This window comes from Cimex lectularius, unplaced genomic scaffold, assembly GCF_000648675.2.
Source record: "Cimex lectularius strain Harlan isolate CLEC.00 unplaced genomic scaffold, Clec_2.1 scaffold3, whole genome shotgun sequence".
Taxonomy (NCBI): domain Eukaryota; kingdom Metazoa; phylum Arthropoda; class Insecta; order Hemiptera; family Cimicidae; genus Cimex; species Cimex lectularius.
The window spans coordinates 3,117,134-3,141,772 of NW_019392688.1; the positions used below are offsets into that span (position 1 = coordinate 3,117,134).

Below are 24,639 nucleotides of genomic sequence, written 5' to 3' on the forward strand. Positions count from 1 at the left end.
GGGCGAAGGTGACCCCGTGCCTTTTCCCCCCCCGGAATCCTGCCCGTCCGAAAAAAGAGCGCCCGTAGTGACTGGGCAGAAATCGGCTCCCCGTTAGTCCCGGGACGGGGAGAAAAGTGAAAAAACCTCCTCGGACCTTCGAAACGGGAAAAAAAGCGGATTGAACCTCCTTCGAAAAGCCGTCCCGGGATTCGACACGGTTTTTCACACCACGAAAGGAGGACCTCGCCGCCTAAAATAATCCAGTCGACGCGACCACTTCAAAAACAAAGACCACATCTTCAATCTCTTCAATTCCAATTTTTACCTTTTGGATTTGACAAATATTCAAAACAAAAACACGCTTAATTTACGCACATAGTTAAAACAAATTCAAATCTTTATTTTTTTGTGTAAAACGATTGTTAAATATTCGCAGACCAAGTTTTGTTCTCGTTCAGTTTAGATTTAACGTGAGGCCAGCTCGATCATAACTGATCACCTTTGCTACTATTCTCCTCTTTTTATGGAGACTCCATAGGAATAATTGAAAAGAGGGGGCTGCATAATTTTTCCTTTCTCCAGGAAGGAGAACTACATATAGGGAGGAACAGGGCAGACAATCATTATTGTAATGGTATAGTAGGAACCCATTTGACTGAAGCAAAAAGCCATGAACACAATACGGACGGTGTTTTTAAAATACAAAAACAAAATATTAATACGGATAGAAATAATTACAAGAAATGCTTGGTTCGTCTGGTGAAGATCGCTACCATAAGTTTTGGTATACTGCATAACTTTATTTTGGTGGTTTTCGATCAACTGTGGTCATTTTCGGCATCTGGTATAATACGCAGACAAACCACTGATGAAGTGAAAAGTTATATATTACACCCTGGTTATTGCTTGCATTAGGATCTTCAGACTTATCAATTTATGAAATTTATAAGAGGGGCACGACTGACGAAGAACTACGCAAACAAAACTACTGGGATAGAAATCAACAAACGACAAAATTTCCATGTCGATAGCAACTGGTTGGCCAATTCTCTCTGGTTTTTGCAATCGACGGACTTCGGACATGTTAAACATTTTTGAAAAAGGGACACTGTTGGCAAAATAACAAGCGTACAGACCACTGGGGAAAGGAAAAATTGTCAAATTTTATTACAATCTGATGCGAAAAGGACACGACTGGCTAATAACACAAGAACTAATGAGGATGTCATAACACCTAAATGCGTCTTACGTATATTTTTGCGACGATTTACATGTCAGCTTATTTTCTCTTGTTCCTGTCATTTTACGAAAGCTTAAAAGGGACAGGACGGACGCAATAACACACAGACACACCACTGTGATTATAAAAACACTTAAAACGCGTTTGACTTACAAAATGCAGGCCTTTATAGACTCGGATCAACAGTCTGTCTGTGCTCGCCAGTTTTTACCATTTTATAAAAGCATAAAATGGACATGACAGACGGAATAACTCACAGACCGACCACTGAAGATACTGAAACGCGTTTGAATTATAAAATGCAGGCGTTTATAGTCTTGGATCAATCTGTTTGTCTATATCCGCTGGTTTTCTTCATTTTACGAAAATATAAATGGACGCAACTGACAGAATAACACACAGACAAGGGATTGTAGATGTCAAAAAAAAAAAAAATACAACAAAATAAATTAGGGACTGCGACTTTTAGGACCTGCAGTTGTCTCGCATCATTTCATTCATCATCTCACTGATTTTCAGGTTTTACAGATTTATAGAAGGACTCGACTGATCAAAACCGAAGGCAGACAGACCAAGATGATCGCAACCGACTAAACTATATTTATACAGTATACCTCGAAAAGAAAAGTGTCCAAACAGTGTCTGTCTATTATTCTTGCTGGTTTACTTGCTCTTTGGATGATTGGTCATCAGACTTAGCCACGTTTCAACTCTATACAAGGTTTTCCTTCTAACCAACGCGGAGACAAACCACCGAACAAGAAACCCCAAAATAAAGAATATGCCAATTTAGTTTACAAGGTCTGCCAAATGATCGGAGGAGAAATGTATATATATTGAAATGAAAATTGTTATCTTATTATACATATGTTTAATTTTACGATATACAATTCCACACTGAAGATGGCATGAAGCAGAAACGTGAATGAGTGAAACGTAAACCAGGCGATACGAGAATAGCCAGGTGCGAGACGAACAAGCAACTGGGTTATCACCCAATTCTAAGTACACGGCTCATTGTAAGCCTTAGCAGTAATGAAATAATTTAATTATATACAGGGTGTTCGGCTACTCGTGTTACAAACTTTGTCAGTAGATTCTACATTCAAAATGCAACCAAAAAATCTTAATTGACTTTGGTCCGAATCTCAACAGTTTCGGAGTTATTCCCCTTTTTCTGATTTTTTAAGATTTCATGCCCTTGCTTCAAATAAACAATGATAACCCGAAATCTATAAAGTTTTGGACAAACCGTTGATACCATTGATAACTACGTTAAATTTCCAATAAGATGTGATTAATACTAAATTTGTAAACGTTGGTTAAATAAACGTTTTTGTAGCCAGGACTTTGAAAAATAATTTTTTTTTGTCAATGTTGAAAATGTTACTACGGCGATTCTAAACTACTATTTCCAAACCTAGAGACCAGCAAATTTCAGAAAAAGTACTCCATTTAATATCCTTTTTAGTGGTTTAATTGCTTTTTAAGTAGTTTTTTTTAAAAAGATGAAGAAATTGATGAAGGAAAGGAAAAAACCGTGGTTGACGGATTGGTAAGGTTTTTTTATTTTTTATTATTATTAATCTTTCGACCTTACCAATCCGTCAACCACGACGGTTTTCTCCTTTCCTTCATCAATTTCTTCATCTTTGAACAAAGTAATTAAAAAAGCAATTACACCACTAAAAAGAATATTAAATTGAGTACGTTTTCTGAAATTTGCTGGCCTCTAGGTTTGGAAATAGTAGTTTAGAATCACGATAGTAATTTTTTCAACTTCGAAAAAAAAAATTGTTGAAAGTTCTGGCTACTAAAACACATATTTCACCAAAGTTTATAAGTTTAGTGTTGATCACATCTTATTGGAAATTTAACGTAGTTTTCAATGGTATCAACGGATTTGTCAAAACCTTTTAGTTTTGGAGTTATCATTGTTTTATTTGAAGCAAGTTCTTGAAATATTAAAATCAGAAAAAGGAGAATAACTCCGAAACTGTTGAGATTTGGAAGATAGTTAATTAGGAGTTTTTCGTTCCATTTTGAACGTAGAATCTACTGGGAAAGTTTGTAACACGAGTAGCAGAACACCCTGTATAATTCGGTGGTGAATAAGTCAACGTGGTTTTCGACATTTTACCATCCCTAACCAACCCTAAAAATAATTAATATTGTTTTTTCTTGTAATATGTTAACAGTGGTGGATGATTCATGGACGTCGATTCCTCGACAATCAACGGAAGCACATCGTAAAGTATTTTTTATGAGAAGGTCTTTCATTGTTTTCAATAAATCGTGATATTTTTTTTTAATTTTATGAGTATGTTTCGTTGTATACGATACTGACCATGTTTGTAGTGGGATTTTAAACTTAGGTGGATGCTGTTATACTAAATGGGGCTGTTATGTTAGAAGATGGTATTTTTATACATTATCGTGTTTTATTTATAATTATTTTTGTTTATAATTATAGAAAGTATTTTATGGCTATTGTTTTTGACAAATTGGAAGCATTGACCTTACACCGTCCTTCCTCGTTCCCGTGAGAAAGTCCCTGGCCGGACTTAAATATCGTTTATTAAAATTAGCGTCCGGCCCCCGGAAAAGAGTTTTCGGCGTGTAGCACCTGTCTCTGGGCGAGGAGCTTCTTCGCCCCTGACTTTTTATCGTGGCGGGGGGATCTCTGGAGCTCCGAGAGTCACTTCCTGCCTTGTTTCCGCTGAAGGGACTCATTCGGAATTCATTAAACCCCCGGCACCCGAATGGGAAATTCGAGCTCGGAATTAACAAACAGACGTGCCAGAAGCACAAAGAAAGACTGGAAAGAAATGGGAAGTTATGGTTGGTAAAAAAACAACTCTTGCTCCTATTGAATGCTACTTTCTTCCTTTCCACATCTGGGGGGAAGAAGTACAAAAATCAGATACCAAACCCTAAAATGAAAAAAACAAAACAAACTAGAAAAACAAAAAGAAAGGAGAAAAGAAATAAACATTTACTCTGAGGACTTTGTACCACTGCTTTTAGAACTTACACAAACTTAAGGAACCTATTTTAAACAATCTGCCATAAAATTTACTAAGTTGAATGCTTAGTCTCAACAACCTTTTGCCCTCCCCCGCCAAAAATGATTAATCCGCATATCAAGCGTTCTCAAAAAAGCGAACCCTTAATGAATTCGTACGATTTCACCGGACCTTGTAATTTTCTAATTACACTACTTAAAAAAAAAAGAAAAAAAATACGTGCGTGTGTCTTTCCCTCCTGGGGATTTTGCGTAACTTGGTACGCCCTTTCCCCCAGGGAAAACGGGAGAAAAGATTCCCAAGACCCATTTCCCGCGGTTCATTTTCCCATGGTGTTGTTATTAAACATTTCCCCTGCAGGAAGGGCAAAAACCGCGATGGTCGGGGGAGAAATATTTCGGTTCCGTTTGTCCTAGAAGGGAAAAAGGAGGAAAATCAGTCTGGACATTTCGTCAAGAAAGAAGAAGGTAAGTTCGAGGAAAATTCGACAAAAGCAATCTTTCAACTTCTGTTAAGGACGTAACTAGGTAAGTTAAGAAAGTAATAAAAGTAGACTCAAAGTACCCTAATAACCTTTCAACTACTTCTATCAATTGACTTATCTTTGAATCTAAATCCATTTTATAAATTATAAAAAGTAAAGACTAACTGTAAAGCATATGCTTGCTCATTTTATGGCAGTCACCTTGAAAAGACTTCTGGTAAAGCTAGCAAAGTACCATAAAGTTCTTTATTGATACACTATTTTGTGTGATCAAAATGGCCGAATCATCGTGTCCAATTTTGATGAAAAAAATTCTCTTGATAAGTAAAAACTAAAATTTCATTTGTAATAACCCGCACACAATTTTAAAGCAGTCTTTATCACGAACTTAATTTGATTGGCTGTCCGATGAGAAAAAACTATTAATTGAATCAAAATTTATTTTTAATTTTAAAAGCTTTTGCGTATCAGAACCATTGTCGATAGATGGCCCTCGCAGTACCTGAATCGTAGAAACAAGGTCATCCTCACCCGCTTAAGAATAGGCCATGCGAGGCCGACTGGAGGACACTTGCTTCTGGATTAAAGCCTTTATCACGAACTTAATTTGATTGGCTGACCGATGAGAAAAAACTATTAATTGAGGCAAAATTTATTTTTAATTTGAAAAGCTTTTGCGTATTAGAAGCACTGTCGATAGTTGGCCCTCGCAGGACCTGAATCGTAGAAGCAGGGTCATTCTCACCCGATTAAGAATAGGCCATACGAGGTTGACATGCGGACATTTACTTTTGGGCCAATGCCTGTTATGTCTCTGGCATATAGGGAAAGATTGCTGAATGTCTCACGTACTTCGGGTACGATTTCTTGGCTCCAAATAGAGAGCGTGTAAGATTGACACCTGTTATGAGAATCGTGTTTGAGCACAGCATCGAGTGAAATTTTTCTGTCCTAGTGTATGTTAAGAGTGAATGTATTTATTAGCGAGAATGTGCAGTGTGTTAAGGCCAGTGGCGGAATATTGAGTACCCCATCAACCCTCAATTAGTTGTTATATAATGAATGTGAAGTATAACGGAGTAATATCTCGTGTTCCACTTCCCTAACTGAGTGAATGGAATGTAAATAAGAAAGAATGTATTTAACAATGTGTCAGAGTATGAATGGGAGGCTGATTACGTTGGAGGCTGAAATGAACTAGCTGTGGAAACCCTTGCGGCTCAACCTCGGTCCCAGGAAGGAAAAGAACCTGCAGGCGCGGAAACTAAGCGACTAAGCACTTTCAAAGTTCCAACATGTACTTGGCAAAGAGTCCCTATTTAACAAATTTCTGCCTTCATTTGAAAAGTTTATTTATCTTTTATTAACTCAAAGGGATCATAATTATTGTAGTATACGACAGCTATAAAATATGTGTATGTGTGTTCGTGCATGTGCAGATTTCAGCATATCAGTAATCAGTAATGATTAACTATTATTTTTTTACTTATTTCAGTGCAATTTCTTTTCTTCATATAATCATTAAATTTGGAAATTTCTAGGCTTGAATATCAAGTTTCAGAACAAGGTCGACAATTTTAGCAAATATGAAGCCTCGGCTCCTTTAGAAAATGTAGTCTATTCATTAATAAAGACATGATTTAGAACATAATTTTTAAAATGAAATACACCGTTCATTTCTTAAAAAGAGATTCAAAATGAAGGTTCTCCCCAAATTGATCAAAATTGGATCAAGTCCTTAATTATTAATTCGATTTCCTCTCTCTTTGGACTGTACACTAAACAAGAATACTACAATAATGGGTCTTTTAAAGCAAATAAAAACAAGAAAATTAATTAATTATGTGTGGTGTTTAGTGACCGTTAGCCGATGATTATTTGGAGATCGTGAGGAGAGGTCTGGTGAGACGTAGATTTTAGAAAAACATTTTCTTTATCGTGCCGACGTTTCGATCTTTATTGAGATCATCTTCAGGCCTGGGATTTATAAATGTTGTTTAAATTTTACAAATACATGTCAGATATGGGAAAAAAACGACACATAAGAATGACACATCTACACAGAAAACAAACACTTTGAGTGAGTACAAATACTTTGATAAAATTTAAAAATTGCATTGTACAAATTCATTTTTTTCTACATTTTACAAGTATTTATATCTATTGTATCTGAAGATGATCTCAATAAATATCGAAACATTGGCACGATAAAGAAAATGTTTTTCTAAAACCTACCTCACACCAGTCCGCATCCCACGATCTCCAAATAATCATTTAATTAATTATTTCTACATTGCAGTTCTATGTTCTCTCAACTGGCTCGTATTTGGTAATAATTTTTGTAAAGGTATATACCAAGATTATTCGGTATTTCTAGTCAATCTGAATGAGGGTTGAATACGAATTTTATCATTGTTATATTGTAAATATATTTATTTATATCTACATAGATACATTTCATTTAAACATTTTTCGGTTTTTATTTTAAAAAGCTGGAGTGCGTTGTTCCTGAGCGAGATAGTTTTCAGAGCAAATTGACCTCGTTTCTTGTTGTTTAATTATTTGTTTTAAGTCATTGCTTTCTGTTAAACTGTTTGCTATTTGTACACTTCGAGATAGATTGTACATTTACCATCGTTGTAGGTTCGTAATTCGTTTTTTAAATTTGTTTCCTTCGTTTATGAATGAACCGTTTCGTTATTTTCCAAAACAATAGTCAAATAATCAAAATAGTGGGCTGACGTTGTTGTGTTTACGTTGATAATACGATAATTGATAACGGCTTGGATGCGGTACGGCGATAAGTGACGCAGCGGACCTTTCCAGACTTGGCCGTTTATCTCGACTAATTTTAGGAATAATCGTTCATTTATTGATTTTATTAGCGAATAACCGTTTGAAAAACATCAATTGAAAACGGTTTAAAATCTATAAAGCATTTCACGAACATGAGAAGAATTAGATCAGTTTCTTAGGTCGAAAGAAGTGAAGTATGATGCGAGGTTGACTATTCGATAGTCTTCAAGTTTTCCCAAGTGCCATTTACCAAATAACACCCAGATAATGTCTGAAAGTAGTGAAAATAAGACAGAGTGATCAAAACGATCAGGCTATTTATTTATGTATTTAAACCTGATACCACAATTGCTTTGGAGGAGTTCCAGGCACGTGTTCTACAAGTAGCTGAAAGGAGCACTACCGTATAAAATTTGATGACAGCAAAAGCACCCATTACCCTTTGAAGAAAAACCCTCATATAACAGTCCTCAATAGCCCTCCCATCCAAAAAACCTACTGCGATAGCTACCTTGGGTATTATCAAGACGCAAGACCAACCTGGAACCCTCACGACTGAAACGACAGGAATTTAAAATGTAACGCAAATCTAACTTTCAACGAAAAACTAACTGACAATCTACAAGACGTTACAGAAACCAATCTGGACATACGGTCTAGAACTGCGGGGCACCGCTAATCCGTCCAAAATCCAAGAAATACAGTCCTTACAATCCAAAGTCCTCAGAATCACTACGTCTCCAACAACATTCTTCATTATGACATCGAAATCCCCAGTTCGAGCAAAAATAATCCCCAATACGTTTTGCAATTTCACCAAACCCACCATTCCTTATCCAATAGAAACCACTAACCTGCAATCCACACGAATAAAACGGCAGGCATTTAAAATGTCACGCAAATCTGATTTTCAACGAAAAACTAACTGACAATCTTCAAGATATTACAAAAACCAATCTGGACAAACGGACTAGAACTGCGGGGCACCGCTAATCCGTCCAAAAGTCCAAAGTCCTCAGAATCACTACGTCTCCAACAACATTCTTCATTATGACATCGAAATCCCGTTCGAGCAAAAAATAATCCCCAAAATGTTTTGCACTTTCACAAAACCCACCCCAATCCTCATCCAATAGAAACCACTAACCTGCAACCCACACGACTAAAACGACAGGCATTTAAAATGTCACACAAATCTAACTTTCAACGAAAAACTAACTGACAATCTACAAGATATTACAAAAAACAATTTGGACATACGGACTAGAACTGCGGGGCACCGCTAATCCGTCCAAAAGTCCAAAGTCCTCAGGATCACTACGTCTCCAACGACATTCTTCATAATGACCTCGAAATCCCTTTCGAGCAAAAAATAATTCCCAAAACATCTTGCACTTTCACAAAACCCTCCTCCCACACCAATTCTTATCCAATAGAGACCACCCTTAAATCCCACCAAACAAACAGAAGAGATGGCCTTGTGACCTACTAAACGAGGATCATTCCTCGCATATAGTTGGGAAAAAAACCACGTTAACTCCTATCATCCATGATCCATGTCATTTGTAAATTCAACTCATTTCATGGAGTAAATAAAATTACACATTGTAATAAAAATATTAAATAAAAAACTAATATGTATTATAAGATGCGATGATGTCTGCGAGGTGATAAATCTGAAATTTGATCATCACAGATCAATCAATATCTGCCTTCATTTTGTTAGAGTCGAACTTTAGTAGTTAGTCGACGGTCTTCTTCTGTCAACAACTGATATACAAAGGATCGGAAGATTTGTGGTACAGTTTCACCTTGCAGCAGACCTAGCGGATATCTCACAATTATCTCACAAATGAAAGATGCAAATGGACCAATTTTATCAGCAAAATCTCTCTACCCGAGGAACTTACCACCTAATTTTCTAATAGTGTCCATCCTTGTCAACGTGTCTTTCTTTAAGAAATAATAGTTTTAAAAAATAATTTTTTTTAAAAAGTCAAATGAACCGAAATAACCACCAAAAGTGGAAACAACAGGGAAACAAAACTACAAGCAATAATTAAGTGATTATTATTCTTGTCTTCTTGGATAACACATCTGAGAAGCATCCCTGCACTATCAAGTTAACTTGGTAACTAACTTGGTTCGTTTTAGAGCTAACATTCAATCCCACGAGATGCATAAAAGTTGCGTAGCTTTCCTTTGCAGTAAAACGTTTGTTTGATGTCACTTACCTAGCATTTTGGACAGGTCGGCGTTGTGGAGGTCCGGGTTCTCGTCGGCGAGCTTTTTCCTCTCGACTTTCGCCCAGACCATGAAGGCGTTCATCGGCCGTCGTATCCTCTGCTCCTTGCCCGAAGCGGAAGGTGCTTTCTTCTCGAACGAGGGCCCGCCGGAGAGGGCCCGCTCCCAGTCGTGACCCGGCCCCGGCCCAGGGATCGCCTGGGAGGCTGGAACCAGCTCCTCGTGGATGTAGGGGACGTAAGGAGATCTGTAGAGCGGCGAGGAAGGATTATAATCCCTATAACACAACAACAAAACTAGTTATAACAAAATTATTAAAAGCATCATTGTATTAGATAAATTAAAAGTTAAATTACCAATTGCCATTTTAAACAATCTACTTTTGCAATATATGCAAACGTTAATGATTTATTCATTTTTTTATTTATATATATTTTTTATTATAATTTTAAGATAATTATATTAAATTTAATATAATTTTTTATTATATTTACGATGAGCCATTTCCCTTTAAGAGTTAACCTTGGAGTAAAATCCAAGAATTGAACTTCTCAAGTAAGACAAAATGAATTATTGACGAAAAAAAACCTGCTTTTTTAATTATTTAAAATATATGTGCATAAAATATCAAATAGAAATGATAAATTATGTTACTTGACAGAAAAAGTACGGTATATATAAATTATCTACTGTAGGCCAAAGGCACTAAAGTAATTGATAATTAAAACAAAAGCAATTGGCAAGTTAATCAATGTGTTCCATACAAACAATGAAAAGGAGGGAAAGAAAGAGTGAGTGAGAGATTGAGTGGATGAGAGAGAGAGAAAAGAGAGAGAGAGAGAGAGATAGAGATAGAACATGATTTTGAGGAAGAGAGTTCGTGGGGGAGAGAGTGAGATGGGAGAGTGAGTGAGTGAGTGAGAAAGAGAGAGAAAGAGAAATAAAGGAAGAGTGAGAGAGAGAGAGTGATAGAACATGATTTTGAGGAAGATAGTTCGAGGGGGAGAGAGTGAGATGTAGAGAGTGTGAGAGAGAGAGAGAGAGTAAGTGAGTGAGTGAGATGGGAGAGTGAGTGAGTGAGAAAGAGAGAGAAAGAAAGAAAGAAAGAAAGAGAGAGAGGGAGAGTGAGTGAGTGAGAGAGAAAAGAGAGAGAGAGAGAGATAGAACATGATTTTGAGGAGAGAGTTCGAGGGGGAGAGAGTGAGATGGGGTGAGTGAGTGAGTGAGTGAGAAAGAGAAAGAAAGAAAAAGAGAGAAAGAGAGAGAGAGAGAGAGAGAGAGAGAGAGAGAGAATGTGATTTAAAGAAAGAAAGGTAGATGGCTGTACATAGAATAGGTGAATGAATAAAGAGACAGTTGGATAATAATAGTATACCTATGACTATCGTTGAGTGTAATACGGCATTCTTGGTAAATATTGAAATAAAGAGATCGGGGATCACCTACAAGGCTTCATCTTTATTTCAATATACCTGTATACTGTACATGAATAAGATAAACAGAGAGATGGAGGGAGAGAGAGAGAGAGAGAGTGACAGGCCGAAAGAAAACGAGATAAATAGAGATACAGAAACAAACAACAAACAGGGTTATAAAGACAGGGAGACCGAGAGAGAATAGAGAGGGAGAGAGGAAGAGAGAGAGTGAGATAGACAGAGGACAGAAAGATGGAAAAATGTACTGCTACCTACCCAGATATTCAAACAAAAGTGATGTACAACTGTCAAACAACAACAAATAAAACAGTCCAAAACAAATGCGCACATAAAAGAACAAATACGTTGCATGTTCGTTGCTCACTCTCACGTCACACACACCTCTTTTCTCCACTCCAAGCAGAGTGGTCAGTGTGATAAACTCAAATAAATAAAAGAAGATGCGAGGAGAGGAGAGAGTAGACTAAATCAATTTTATCATTCATTCCTGAAATTTTGAATGTACATTCAGAATTCAGTAATCGTTTATTTTTAATGGGGTATATTTTTGTTTTCACCCTATTACGTTCCGCTATAAATAAATATAAATTAATGTCGAAATCAATGACGATCACTCACTTATTGTTGTAAATCGTTTTTTGTTTACATTATTAATTTTTAAAAAATCTCAACAAATGTTGTAACGTTTGTCGGTTCGGGGCCGTGATGGGGTCACCCAAGGCCGATAGCTTTGCACTAATCAGATTCCATCATTAGATTATGTCTTTATTACTAGATCATAGCAGTTATTTAAAAATCTCTACAATCAAAACGTTTCCGTTAGTTTCTCATCTGTTTGTCCCCGTGGTCCGGGTTGTCTCGCCGTGCAATCGGTGAATTTGAATCGAGGCCGAAACTCGCTAATTGAGACGCGTTTACTGATTTGTGTGTCTCATTTCCTTTCCTCGTAAATACGGGTGTTTGCTTGTAGCTTAAATCAGCCACAAATCAAGAAAAAAGTCGCCGTTATCTGCGGAGGAGAGGAGCCCGCCGGGTAGCACTGATAAAAACCGTCCGAGGGCAAACAAACGACGGTGACAGATCAGTGCCGAGATAACGTGGATCCTTGAAATTTCAAATTTTATGCTCATTCGGAAACACCGGGCCAAATGAGAAATGATAATATTCGAAGTTGAAATTACCACAAAAATTATGTGGTATATTCTGACCTCAATGGACAAATCAAATGGCATGTCTTCAGGTGGAAAAGACATCTCTAGGTGAGAATGTACGATTCTAACGCGGAGAAAAAGAACTCGAGACCAAAAACACAACCAAAATACCTAAAACCTTGATAATGCTAAATTGATTAGAAATCTGATCAATCAAATTCAACATATAAAATAATTTACCAGGGTTGATCAAATTGCAAAAAAAGTTCAATATAATTCGAGAATTTAAAATATTATAAACCAAATTATTGAGTAAGTAAGTAAACTTTTAACATTTTCATATCACACAATCGTAAGGTTCACAAAAAAGCCAATATTGTCTTTACGAATCCACCTTAAATAATATTTAAAAGGTGGATTATGACAATGATTGAAATAAAAATAAGAAATTTATGGTCCTTAGGAATCAGCCTTCCAAATTTCATATACGTCGTAGTATTCTAGTTCGAGTGAATTATTAAAACATTTCCAAACTCAAAATCCAACCGTGTTATTTTGAGTAAATACAGTGATTTATGTAAGTTTGTAAAATCATTAACATAGCAATGTTAAAACATTAATTTGCATATTTTTGTGCCAATGGATTTTCGTAACGTTCGATCTGATTGAACAAGTTTTCAAAAAATTTCTTGCCGCCATATAAACAATTGAATATTGACGTGAAGACATTTCATACTTTGTGAAAAATTGTTCGAAAAGATAAAAATTTATTTATTGGATATTGAATTTACTAAAATCTGTATCAGGTGGTATGAGAGAGTGTGCGAGAGAGCAGAGCGTGTTTTTATGCTGGGTTAGGTTTGCCTTGAAGAAGAGAGAAAAAAGAGAGAGAGAGAGAGAGAGAGAGAGAGAGAGAGAGAGAAAGAAAGAAAGAAAGAAAAACAGAAGCAGTGAAATAGAGACAGAGAGAGAGGTATAATGAAAGTGATAAAAATAGATAAAAGCAGGTAGATATATAAAGATAGATAATGGAGTTATGGATGTAGATAGAAAGGGGTATATAGATAAATAGAAAGGGGGAGACAAGAGAAAGAGAGAGCGATAGAAATATATAGAAATATAGGGAGAGATAATTAAGAAATAAAAGAATATAATTTTATTTCAAAAATCAAGCAAATTCAGGTTGCTAACGACCTCTCTTACAATTCACGAGAAAGAGAAAGAAAGAGTGAGAGAGAGAGAGAGAGAGAGAAAGATGAAGAGAGACCGAGAAATGGAGATAGATAGAGAATAAATAAATGAACATCGTTCTGTTTTAAAAAGTTAGCAAATTTAGGTTGCTAACGACCTCTCTTACAATTCACGAAAGAGAGAGAGATTTTATCATTGAATATTGTTTTAAGAAAAGAAGGAGAAGAAGAGAGAAAAGAAAAAGATCTAGTGAGTTTTTTTATGTATACTGAACAAGAGAAGAAAGAAAAGAAGATGGAGAAGAAGAGAGAAAAGGAAAAGGTCTAGTGAGTTTGTTTTACGTATATTGAACAAGAGAACAAAGAAAAAAGAGAGAAGAAAAGAGAAAAGAAAAAGATCTAGTGAGTTAGTTTTTATGTATATTGAATAAGAGAAGAAAGAAAAGAAGGAGAAGAATACAGAAAAGAAAAAGATCTAGTGAGTTTGTTTTTATGTATATTGTACAAGAGAAGAAAGAAAAGAAGAGAGAAAAGAAAAAGATCTAGTGAATTTGTTTTATGTATATTGAACAAGATAAGAAAGAAAAGTGAGTAAAAAAGAGAGAAAAGAAAACGAATTGGCGAGTTTGTTTGTGTGTTCTCATAAGTATTTATTAGTTTTGTTATTTTTAATGCATGTGTGTGTTGATTGTTTGTTTTCTCTGTTGCTTTGGTGTTTGTTTTTGAAAAATGCATAGAGAGAAAGTGTGTTTGTTTGTATGTTCGTTTTTTGTAGTTCTTAGTTCTTGTTTTTTGTGTATGTATGTTATCGTAAGAATGAAATTATGGAAAAATTCCTTGATACTTTGAAATTCCCGATATTATCTCACGGTCTTATGGTTAGAAATAGCAATAATGTAAATAATGAAATATCGAAAAATAAAAGAAATGACAAAATCTTGATTGACATAATATTTCATAGCTTTTAGGCTTCATTAAAAAAAAACATTTCAAACGTATACCAAGAAAGTAAATATATTTGAAGTTCCTTGGACCGTTCGCTAAAATACACCTCATCATCAAATGAACAGGCCGGTCACGGTTATTTAACATCATGATGATTTTAAACGATAGCTAGCGATGTCTGAACACCCACTGCAAAACTAACAATTGAGGAATTTTCATGAATACACACGCACAACGGTGCTGTATCTGCTGCATCAAAGATAAATGTTTTTTGATTTTTTCAATTTGGCTTTATCAAAATCTTTTATCAATAGAATCTGCCAACACTCATTTTATTTATTGGTCCAAGGATTGGCCGCAAAAGTGTGGTAATTCGACGGATTCCACTTTGTACAAAGTATTATCGGTTAGTGCCAAAATTGTCCGTACACGGCATCGAAGATAAAACGTTCCAAAATGGCAACCGAGTTAGATAATTTTCCAAGAGGTGGAATCGGAATATTTCCTCATCCTCTTTTCAACCCTGGAAAGTCACTCCGTCGTATTTGCCCCCTATTACAGAAATTTTGGAAATTTGGCTTCTTTTTTGAAACTTGTGGAGGAAATTTCTGCGGATCCTCTAACTCAATTCTATCTGAAGGTGATGCATGTAGATTGATCTGGAAGATCTAACTTATAAAAAATCATGATACCACAGACCAAATGCCAAACTTGGAAGAATATTGTCGCATGCATCCGACAGGCAAAACCAGCGAGAACAAGCGGACCAGGATCAAGGAGATGATCAAAGTGTTGAAATGATGATATTCAATTACACTTTATTTCCTCAAAATCGTACATCAATATGTGTATATTTTAAAGGGAGAGAGAGAGAGAGAGAGAGAGTGAGAGAGAGAGTTTTTAAGATAAAAAAAATTCTGTTTCTGATTCCGGTATTCATATAGAAAATTAGAAATGTGTATCACAGATTAAACAAGCGAGAATAAGCTGACCAGTATGGTTGGAGTCGACATAGTACAAAAATATTAGTTTTTAAATTGTTCAACCAAATGTCTCTCCTCTAATTTATATCTCTCTTTCTCTTTCTCTTCCCCGTCTCTCCCGCTCTCTCTCTCTCTGCCTCTCTTCTCACTCTCTCTCTATCTCTGTCTCTCTTCTCACTCTCTGTCTATCTCGGTCTATTTTTCTCTTTATTCTTCTCCCTCTTTTTATCTGTTTGTCTCCCTCTATCTGTCTCTATTTGTCTGTCTGACTCTCTTTCTCCCTCTCACAACTATCTCTCTCTCTCTCTCTCTCTCTCTCTCTCTCTCAGTTTCTCTTTCTCTTTATTCCTCTTCCTTTTTTATATGTTTATCTCTCTCTATCTTTCTCTACTTATCTGTCTGACACTCTTTCTCTCACTCTCTCTCAGTCTCTCTTTCTCTTTATTCCTCTTCATTTTTTATATGTTTGTCGCTCTCTATCTTTCTCTATTTATCTGTCTGACTCTTTCTCCCTCTCCCACCTGTATTTCTCTCTCTCTCTCTCTCTCTCTCTCTCTCTCTCTCTCTCACTCTCTCTCTCTCTCTCTCTCTCCCTATCACCCTATCTCTGTCTCTCTTTCTCTCTATTCCTCCCCTTTTTTATCTGTTTGTCTCCCTCTCTACTTTTAACTTTCTGTCCCTTTAACTATCTGTCTATTTCTAACTATATATTTTAACTATCTGTCTCTCTCTCTCTTTTTCTCTCTCTCTCTCTCTCTCGCTCGCTCACTCACTCACTCTCTCTCTCTCTCTCTCTCTCTCTCTCTTTCTCTCTATTCCTCTTCCTTTTTTTACCTGTTTGTGTCTCTCTCTAGTTTTAACTTTCTGTCTCTTTAACTATCTTTCTATTTCTAACTATATACTTTAACTATCTATCTCTCTGTCTCTGTCTGTCTGTCTGTCTCTCTCTCTCTCTCTCTCTCTCTCTCTCTCTCTCTCTCTCTTTCATATAACGCACAGAGCTCCTATTCCTATACAAAAATGTTAACCAGCTTAAAACAACAACATCCGAACTGTCCAAATTACACAAAGCACGCGTACAATTATATCCTTTCGGCCATTTTTTCAAACAAAGTCGTAAAATATTTTTTAAAAAAATGCAAATAAAAGGTCTTCCACGAGGACACATTTGGCAGGAATCCGGCTGGATCTCGGCTCCCCCCTCCCGTGGAATGGAGGGTCCGTCACGGCTCGCTCGCCACGAATAAACACTGGTAACCGTCTCGCGTAATTGTCAATAATTAATAATTAAAAAAACCAACATCAACGGCAAAAAGTCGATGGGTTAGATAGTAATTAAGAAAAGGCAAAACGCAACACATCAGAAAGGAACTTTTTATCAATATCCACAATTCGGATCGTCAGAATCCTTTTGAACCAAAAAGCAACGTTCAGCGTTTTATAACAGCACATAAAAAAAACTTTTATTACACGCTTTTTCTTGAAATATATTACATTATTGCTTAACAATTACGCTAATGGATCTATAAAAAGATTCATGGACTATGCGTGACGAGCCGGTTAGTAAGCATGTGCTTGAAAAACTTATTTGTCATAAATCACATCTAAACGACGTTTCCTACAAACCAACAAATCCAGACTCCTTCTTAAGATTTTATTTATCTATTTTTTTAATCACACAATAGAAATGTTCATATTATACGTGATACATAATTGTCGAGATATCTTGAGTGCCGTCGAATGGACACAATTAATTAAAAAAGTCCTTCGATGGAAGCAGACCAACGGCCTAAACTAGTTGTTAATTTCCGATTTGGAATAGATAAGCGCGGAGACCAAGGACTTATCTAATTAAGTTAAAATTAACGATTTCCTATCAAACTCAATTTATGTTTTTTTAACGTGTTGTACAGCTCTTGCTGCCGTGGAAACATTGTGGGATTGTTATTTTCTCGAATAGAATCTCAAAACTTTGCTTAAGTAAATAAGTTCAACCGAAATAAGACAGTTTTGCGTTTTTTTAAATTTGATTCAATTCGATACTAAAGTTGAACAGGCACTAGACACTTAATGGGTCCGTCTACACTCGACACTAAAGAAAGCGAAAAGTCGAAAAGCGTTTGAGTTAAGTCAAAACACGCGAGGGTAGACGGACCCATTAAGTGTCAGTGCCAGTTCAACATGTGTTCACCGACTTGCCAAACCACTTTAATGTAAAATTTATCTTAATTATTTAAAAATTATTGATTTTTTTCGGTAAGGAGTTGTAAGGATCCGCTAAATTGCTATTCCCCCTCACGCGAAAAAATATTGTTCAAATATTACTTAATTATTTTTTATGGCGTCCCGAAGAAGTATATTTTGATAATAGAATTATATATAAAAGTAAGGCAATTGATTATACCTGATTTTTTAAATATTTGTATAATCATAATATTTAGGCTGCTATAAATCACGATTTTGGTTACCGATTAACTATTTAAAAAAGAAAGAAAATTAACTCAACATTCTTGGAATTTAACAATTTAATGTCCTAGGTTTCATATATAAATAAATGTCATATATCATTATCATATTTTAACGAAAATAAATTGTGCAATTTACTCCAACATTTCAATTTAGTAGGTGTCACGTATCGAGAATCAACAGACGGCCTTTGAAGGATCTGATCCAGAAATAGGGCCATCCTCGCCCGATTAAGAATAGGCCATGCGAGGTACACGGACACGTACTTTTATAAGGCACTGAGTATCTGGGTCACCTTTTCCGATTCTTGGAGTAAACGGGGTTGTTTTCTTTGTACTTTACAGTTTTCTAGCGTTGAGAGTGAATATATTCATTGGCGTGAATGTGTACTGTGAGAGGGCCGATGGTGAAATATTGACCATCTAGCGATTTTCAATTAAGTTAATTATATAATATGTGTAAAAGGTGATGTAGGGATGTCAAGGTCCACCACACATACTGAGTGAATGGCGTATAAATAGGAAAGAATGAATTTAATAGCGAGTGAGTGTGAATGGGAGATTGATTGTGTTGGAAGCTGAAATGACCTAGCTGTTGAAAGCCCCTGGACCTCGGTGGCTGGTCGGAAAAGACCCAGGTCTGACCCTGAACTGCCAACACCAGGGGTAGGTGCTTAGGTGATTGTCGAGGTCTGCCGGTAATTTATTGTAAATCACAAAAGCTGGAATTGCCGGTTGATCAGGAGAAGCGATAGGCTAAACTCTATACACGCATGTATGTATGTGCAGTTTAAGTTTGGGTAACAATCCGTTGGCCTTATCCTTAATCTCCCAGTTTTCTACTATATGAGCTTATATAAATCAGTAATCATTGTTTTTTAATTTTTGTACTACACACTATTAACAACTTATAATGCTATTATACTGAGCAAATAATTTTAAACATTGTCATGAATGTAATTCCATAACCATGGTTCAAGATTGTTGCGATATTATATGATTATGAAGTGAATATTGTCCAAATTTAAATATCTGACTTCGAACCGTATTGAAATATTTGATAAACCGCTTAGTTCCGCTGTTTACATCTCAATTTTGACGGATCATCTTATTTCTGATTTTCAGCATGTCATGAAAATAATTAAAGATCGTATGACATAATTATGACGAAAATATTGGCCAAATTTGAATAGCTGACTTGGCCTCAAAACAGGAATATTTGACGGTTCGAGTAGTTTCTCCATTTAAACCTCAGTTTCCTTTTTTAACTTTGATATTATCGTCATATCTTGAATATGATTATCGTTAAGATGATTATTTTTTATAAATGTGACATGACTATTGGCCAAATTTGAATATCTGATTTCGCCAAAAATTGGAGTATTGGACGAGTCAAGTAGCTCCTCGATTTACACCCCAATTTTCATAATTTCCTTTTTTTAACTTTGATATTATTGTAATATCATGAATATAATTATCGTTAAGATGGTCATTTTATTACATTTTACATTGAGATAAATATTGGTCAAATTTGAATATCTGACTTGGCCTCAAAACAGGAATATTTGACGGTTCGAATAGTTTCTCTATTTACACCCCAATTTTCATAATTTCCTTTTTTTAACTGTGATATTATTGTAATATCGAGAATATCATTATTGTTAAAATGGTTATTTAACATGATTGTGACATGAATATTGGCCAGATTTGAATATCTGATTTCGCCAAAAATTGGTATATTGGACGAGTCAAGTAGCTCCTCCATTTGCACCCCATTTTTTTTAACTTTGATATTATTGTAATATCATGAATATAATTATCGTTAAAATGGCAATTTTACATCATTGACATAAATATTGATCAAAGTTGAATACCTGACTTTGCCCCAAAATACGAATATTTGACGGTTCGAGTAGTTTCTCCATTTACACTTCAACCTCCACAGTTTCCTTTTTTAATTTTGATAATATTGTAATATCATGGATATAATTATTGTTAAGATGATTATTTTATATAAATGTGACATGAGTATTGGCTAAATTTAAATATCTGATTTCGCCCAAAATTGGAATATTGGACAGGTCAAGTAGTTCCTCTATTTATACCCCAATTTTCATATTTTCCTTTTTTTAACTTTGATATTATTGTAATATCATTAATATAATTATCGTTAAGATGGTTATTTTGTATAATTGTGACATGAGTATTGGTCAAATTGGAATGTATGATTTCGTCCAAAATTGGAATATTGGGGCCCTCTGTTTACACCCCAATTTAATTATCGTTAAAAGGACATTTTACATCATTGTCAAACCAATATTGGCCAAATTGGAATATGTCACCATTCGCCTAGTTCCGCTCTTTATTGCCCAATTTTTACAAATTCCTCCATTTTTAACTGAGTTTCTTTTTTCCATTTTCTATTTATTCCACATTTTATCATAATGTCTTAATATTAAAAGATATTTAGGGTGATTGTTTCACGTCATAATTTTGGCCAAATAATTAGTTGGAAGATAATAATTTGAATGTTTTATGATTCGCCTAGTTTCGGTGTTTATTTTCATAACAATTTTCCTTACATAATAATTTTAAATTTATTATTTATCAATATATCAATAAATTATTATTATTATAATTTATTATTATATTAATGCCATAAAAATGATTAGAAATCGTAGCATTGATTTTTTTTTTCTCGCAAGACATGAAGTTGACCAAATGATCATTCGTGCCGTTGTAGATTAGTTTCGCCGTGTACACCCCAATTTTTTTTTTTTTTTTACTTTCATATTGTCGTAACATCATGAAAATAATTTAAAATATCATTTGAGAACATTGTGCCGTCAATATTTGCCCAATTGGACTTTATGATTATTGGACTTTATCATTCAATCATGACTCTCCCAAATTGGAATATTTGACAGTTCGAGTAGTTCAGCTATCTTTTCCTAAAATTTCACAGGTCTATTTATCTTCAACTAGCTTATTATCGTAATGCTAATAAAATAATTAAAAATTTGGCTGGGGATCTCAACTCACATCATCATGGCGTAAATATTAGTCAAATTTGGAATATTTGAACTCGCTTTGTTTCGCCGTGTAGGCTCAAATTTTCACAGATCCTTTTATTTTTAATTTTCATACATTAACGGCATGAAAATAATCAAAATGATTACCACGATAGTTTCATAAGATGTTGACGTGAATATTGGCCATACTATACATAGCCTCGAATTCAAAAATTTAATAAATCGCGTAGTACTGCTTTTTTCTGCCCGATTTTCACTAACATTTTTATAGTTAACTGTTCATATTTTGGAAAAGTCATAAACGTTAGGATGATCATACATCATCATGACGTCAGTATTGGCCAAAAAATTTCAATAGTCTGCATTATAATTGCCAATATTCTCGATGATCCACAAATTTTCGAACATCGTTTTATTTTCTCTGCAATGTTATCATAATATCTTGGAAATGATGAAGATAATTTTATGGTAACTGTGATGTTATCATAATATAATGTAATTGATTAAAAGACGGGTTAAAATCAACGACTCACAACATCATGACGTCAATATTGGCAAAATTTCAATATTCTACATCATATTTGACTATATTCGCATTGTTCCATCAATTTTAAAGATCCTTTTATTTTAACTGTGATGTTATCATAATATAATGGAATTGGTTAAAAGATGGTTAAGACGATTGAACATCATAATGACGTCAGTTTTGACAAGTGTCATTTTGAAATATATCATAGTTTCACTGTTTACACCCCAATTTTCATGATCGTCTTACATCATCATGACGTAAATATTGACGAAATAATTAATTATTCGTCTCTTATTGGAATATTTGACATTCCTTTATTTCCCTATTTGCACCCCATTTTTCACGGGCAACTTAACATTTCACTTCCGTTAGAAGATTTATAGGTCGTTTGATAACATTATAACTTGTTATCGGCAAAATTTGAATATTTCATTTTGCCCCGTGTAAGAAGTTTGCACCCCAATTTTCATAGATTCATTTTTTCAAATTATCAAATTATCTTAAGATCGTGAAAATGATTGAATATTTTTGGGATCAAGGTGTAATAAATAATTGATAAATCGAAACATTTGACTTCCCTCCGTGCTGAAATGTTGGATAATTCGCGTAGTTCCGCTGTTTAAACCTAAATTTTCATAAATCCGTTTTTTTATATCAAATTATCTTAAGCTCATGAAAGCGATTAAATATCTTTAAGATTTGTTTTTCATTATCAAGGTGTAATAAATAATGACCAAGTCGAAATATTTGACTTCCCTCCGTGCTGAATGTTGGATAATTCGCGTAGTTCCGCTGTTTACGCCCCAATTTTCATAAATCCATTTTTTTAAATATCAAATTATCATAAGATGGTGAAAATGATTGAATATCTTTAGGAAGATTTGTATTCCATCATCAAGGTGTAATAAATAATCGATAAATCGAAACATTTGACTTCCCTCCGTGCTGAAATGTTGGATAATTCGCGTAGTTCCGCTGTTTGCGCCCCAATTTTCATAGATCCATTTTTTTAAATATCAAATTATCATGAGATTGTGAAAATGATTGAATATCTTTAGAAAGATTTATATTCCATCATCAAGGTGTAATAAATAATGGTTAAAACGAAACATTTGACTTCCCTCCGTGCTGAAATGTTGGATAATTCGCGTAGTTCGCTGTTTACACCTAAATTTTCAAAAATCCGTTTTTTTATATCAAATTATCTTAAGATCATGAAAACGATAAAATATCTTTAAGATTTGTTTTTCATTATCAAGGTGTAATAAATAATGACCAAATCGAAATATTTGACTTCCCTCCGTACTGGAATGTTGGATAATTCGCGTAGTTCCGCTGTTTACGCCCCAATTTTCATAGATCCATTTTTTTAAATATCAAATTATCATAACATTGTGAAAATGATTGAATATCTTTAAGAAGATTTTATTCCATCATTAAGGTATAATAAATAATGGTTAAATTAGAAATGGTTAAATCTATTTATTTTTTAATTATCATCGTAATGCCATAAAAATTATTAAAGTCCGTTAGAATAAATACATATACATAGATATAAAATACATCATTAAAATTAAAAATTGGTCAAATTTGGACAAATCGACATCGTCCCGTGCATGAATATTTGACAAGTCGCGTAGTCTCGCTTTTAAACCCAATTTTTCACCGATCTTTTTATTTTTAAGTTTCATATTATCTTAAAATCATGCAAATGATTAAAGGTCGTTTGGATCGTCGTATCACATCATCTGAGGTGAATATTGGCGAAATAATCACTGGAATATTTGACCATTTCGGACAAGTTCTGTTATTTTCACCCAAAGTTTCACAATTTTTACACACAAAAAAATTACATGTTATGAAACTGATTAATAATATTAAGAGATTTTTGTTGTTTAAACTGTGCTTTTTCAACCAAGAAGTCCGTCCTGGATAAGAAACAACTTGCAATTGTTTATTTAACCTAGTTATATCGTGGGGTTTTTACGCTTTGTTGTATAAAAAGGCAAATAAGTGAATTTTTATTTGCCCTATTTGAATTTTTTTTCTCGTTTTATTGAAATTTGCGACTATTTTAAAAGGGATTTTCTTGAAAATTAGAAAATCTTACCCGTAGGCGGAGAAGTGCGGTGGCAGATTCTGTTCGACCGGCGTCCCGTCGTCCAACTCCCTGGTTTCCATGATTTTCCAGCCGAACGGATAAAAGAAAACAGGCCAAAAAATAAAACTAAAGACAAACCACAGAAGTCACTTGACACTCAAAAAAAGTTGGGACAACGGGGGGGAAAAAGGTACGAAAATGAAAAAAATAAAATAAATAAAAAAATGGGGAAAACTAAAAACACGGACCACCCCGGTCTCAGCTCCGGACCTGACTGAGCATTTCCCATTCTCCCAGTTCTTAACCGGTGGGGGAAAGGGATCAGTGGGAGAAGGGGACGGGCCCATTCACCGTCTCCCTCGGCACTCGGGGAACGGGCCTTCTCTTTCTCTCTTTTCCTTCGTCTCGGAGGGGACCAGGGCACGCCTATCCTTCGGGTCGCCGTCCAATCCAAGGGCGGGGGTCGGGTAATGTATTCTTCCAGGGATCGGCCCCTCCCGGATCAGTCGTTTTGGAGTTACCCTCAAACGAACAGGGTTGAAATCCCACTTCCAGGAAACTTGGAACGGGTACGATATCCCACATCCTAGATTACGGACCGACAACTTCAGCTGATTTTGAATACTTTCTGCTTCCTTTTAGGAACCATTTAAAATACAAAGCAGTTTAAAATGCAGTATTGACAACAGAATAGAAATAAACTGCTCAAAAATGAATAGGGATATTGCCAATTTTGTAATATTTACCATCCCTAGCATTTTATTTTACTTTTATTATAAATAGCATTAAAATTTATAAGAAATTATTGTTTTTTTACACAAAGAAAATTTAACTAAGTGATTTTGAAAAAGAACAATATAAAAAAATTTAATTCCATAATTTTGTTTATTGGACACAATAAATTTTTTAAACAATTATGTCCTCTGTTATTATATCATACTGTTAATAAGGTTGTCACTAATTTCATAAGGAATTTCACTCCATAGATGCTGCAACGCTGCACTCAGTTTTTGCAGGTCAACTAGCTGCGGATGG

General features: G+C 34.9%; 1 protein-coding gene across 2 annotated transcripts in view; it reads right to left on the reverse strand.

Annotated features, from left to right (window-relative positions):
- Positions 1–23,901, reverse strand: part of LOC106662326 (transcription factor SOX-2-like) — a 74,246-nt gene extending 50,345 nt beyond the window's left edge. For both annotated transcript variants that reach the window (XM_014386352.2, XM_014386351.2), the window contains exons 1-2: positions 23,614–23,901; positions 9,763–10,049 (exon numbers count right to left, since the gene is read on the reverse strand). In XM_014386352.2, coding sequence (XP_014241838.1) covers positions 9,763–10,049; positions 23,614–23,684 — 358 coding nt within the window. In that variant the 5' untranslated portion in view covers positions 23,685–23,901. The remainder of the gene's footprint in view (positions 1–9,762; positions 10,050–23,613) is intronic.
- Positions 23,902–24,639: the final 738 nt, after the last annotated feature.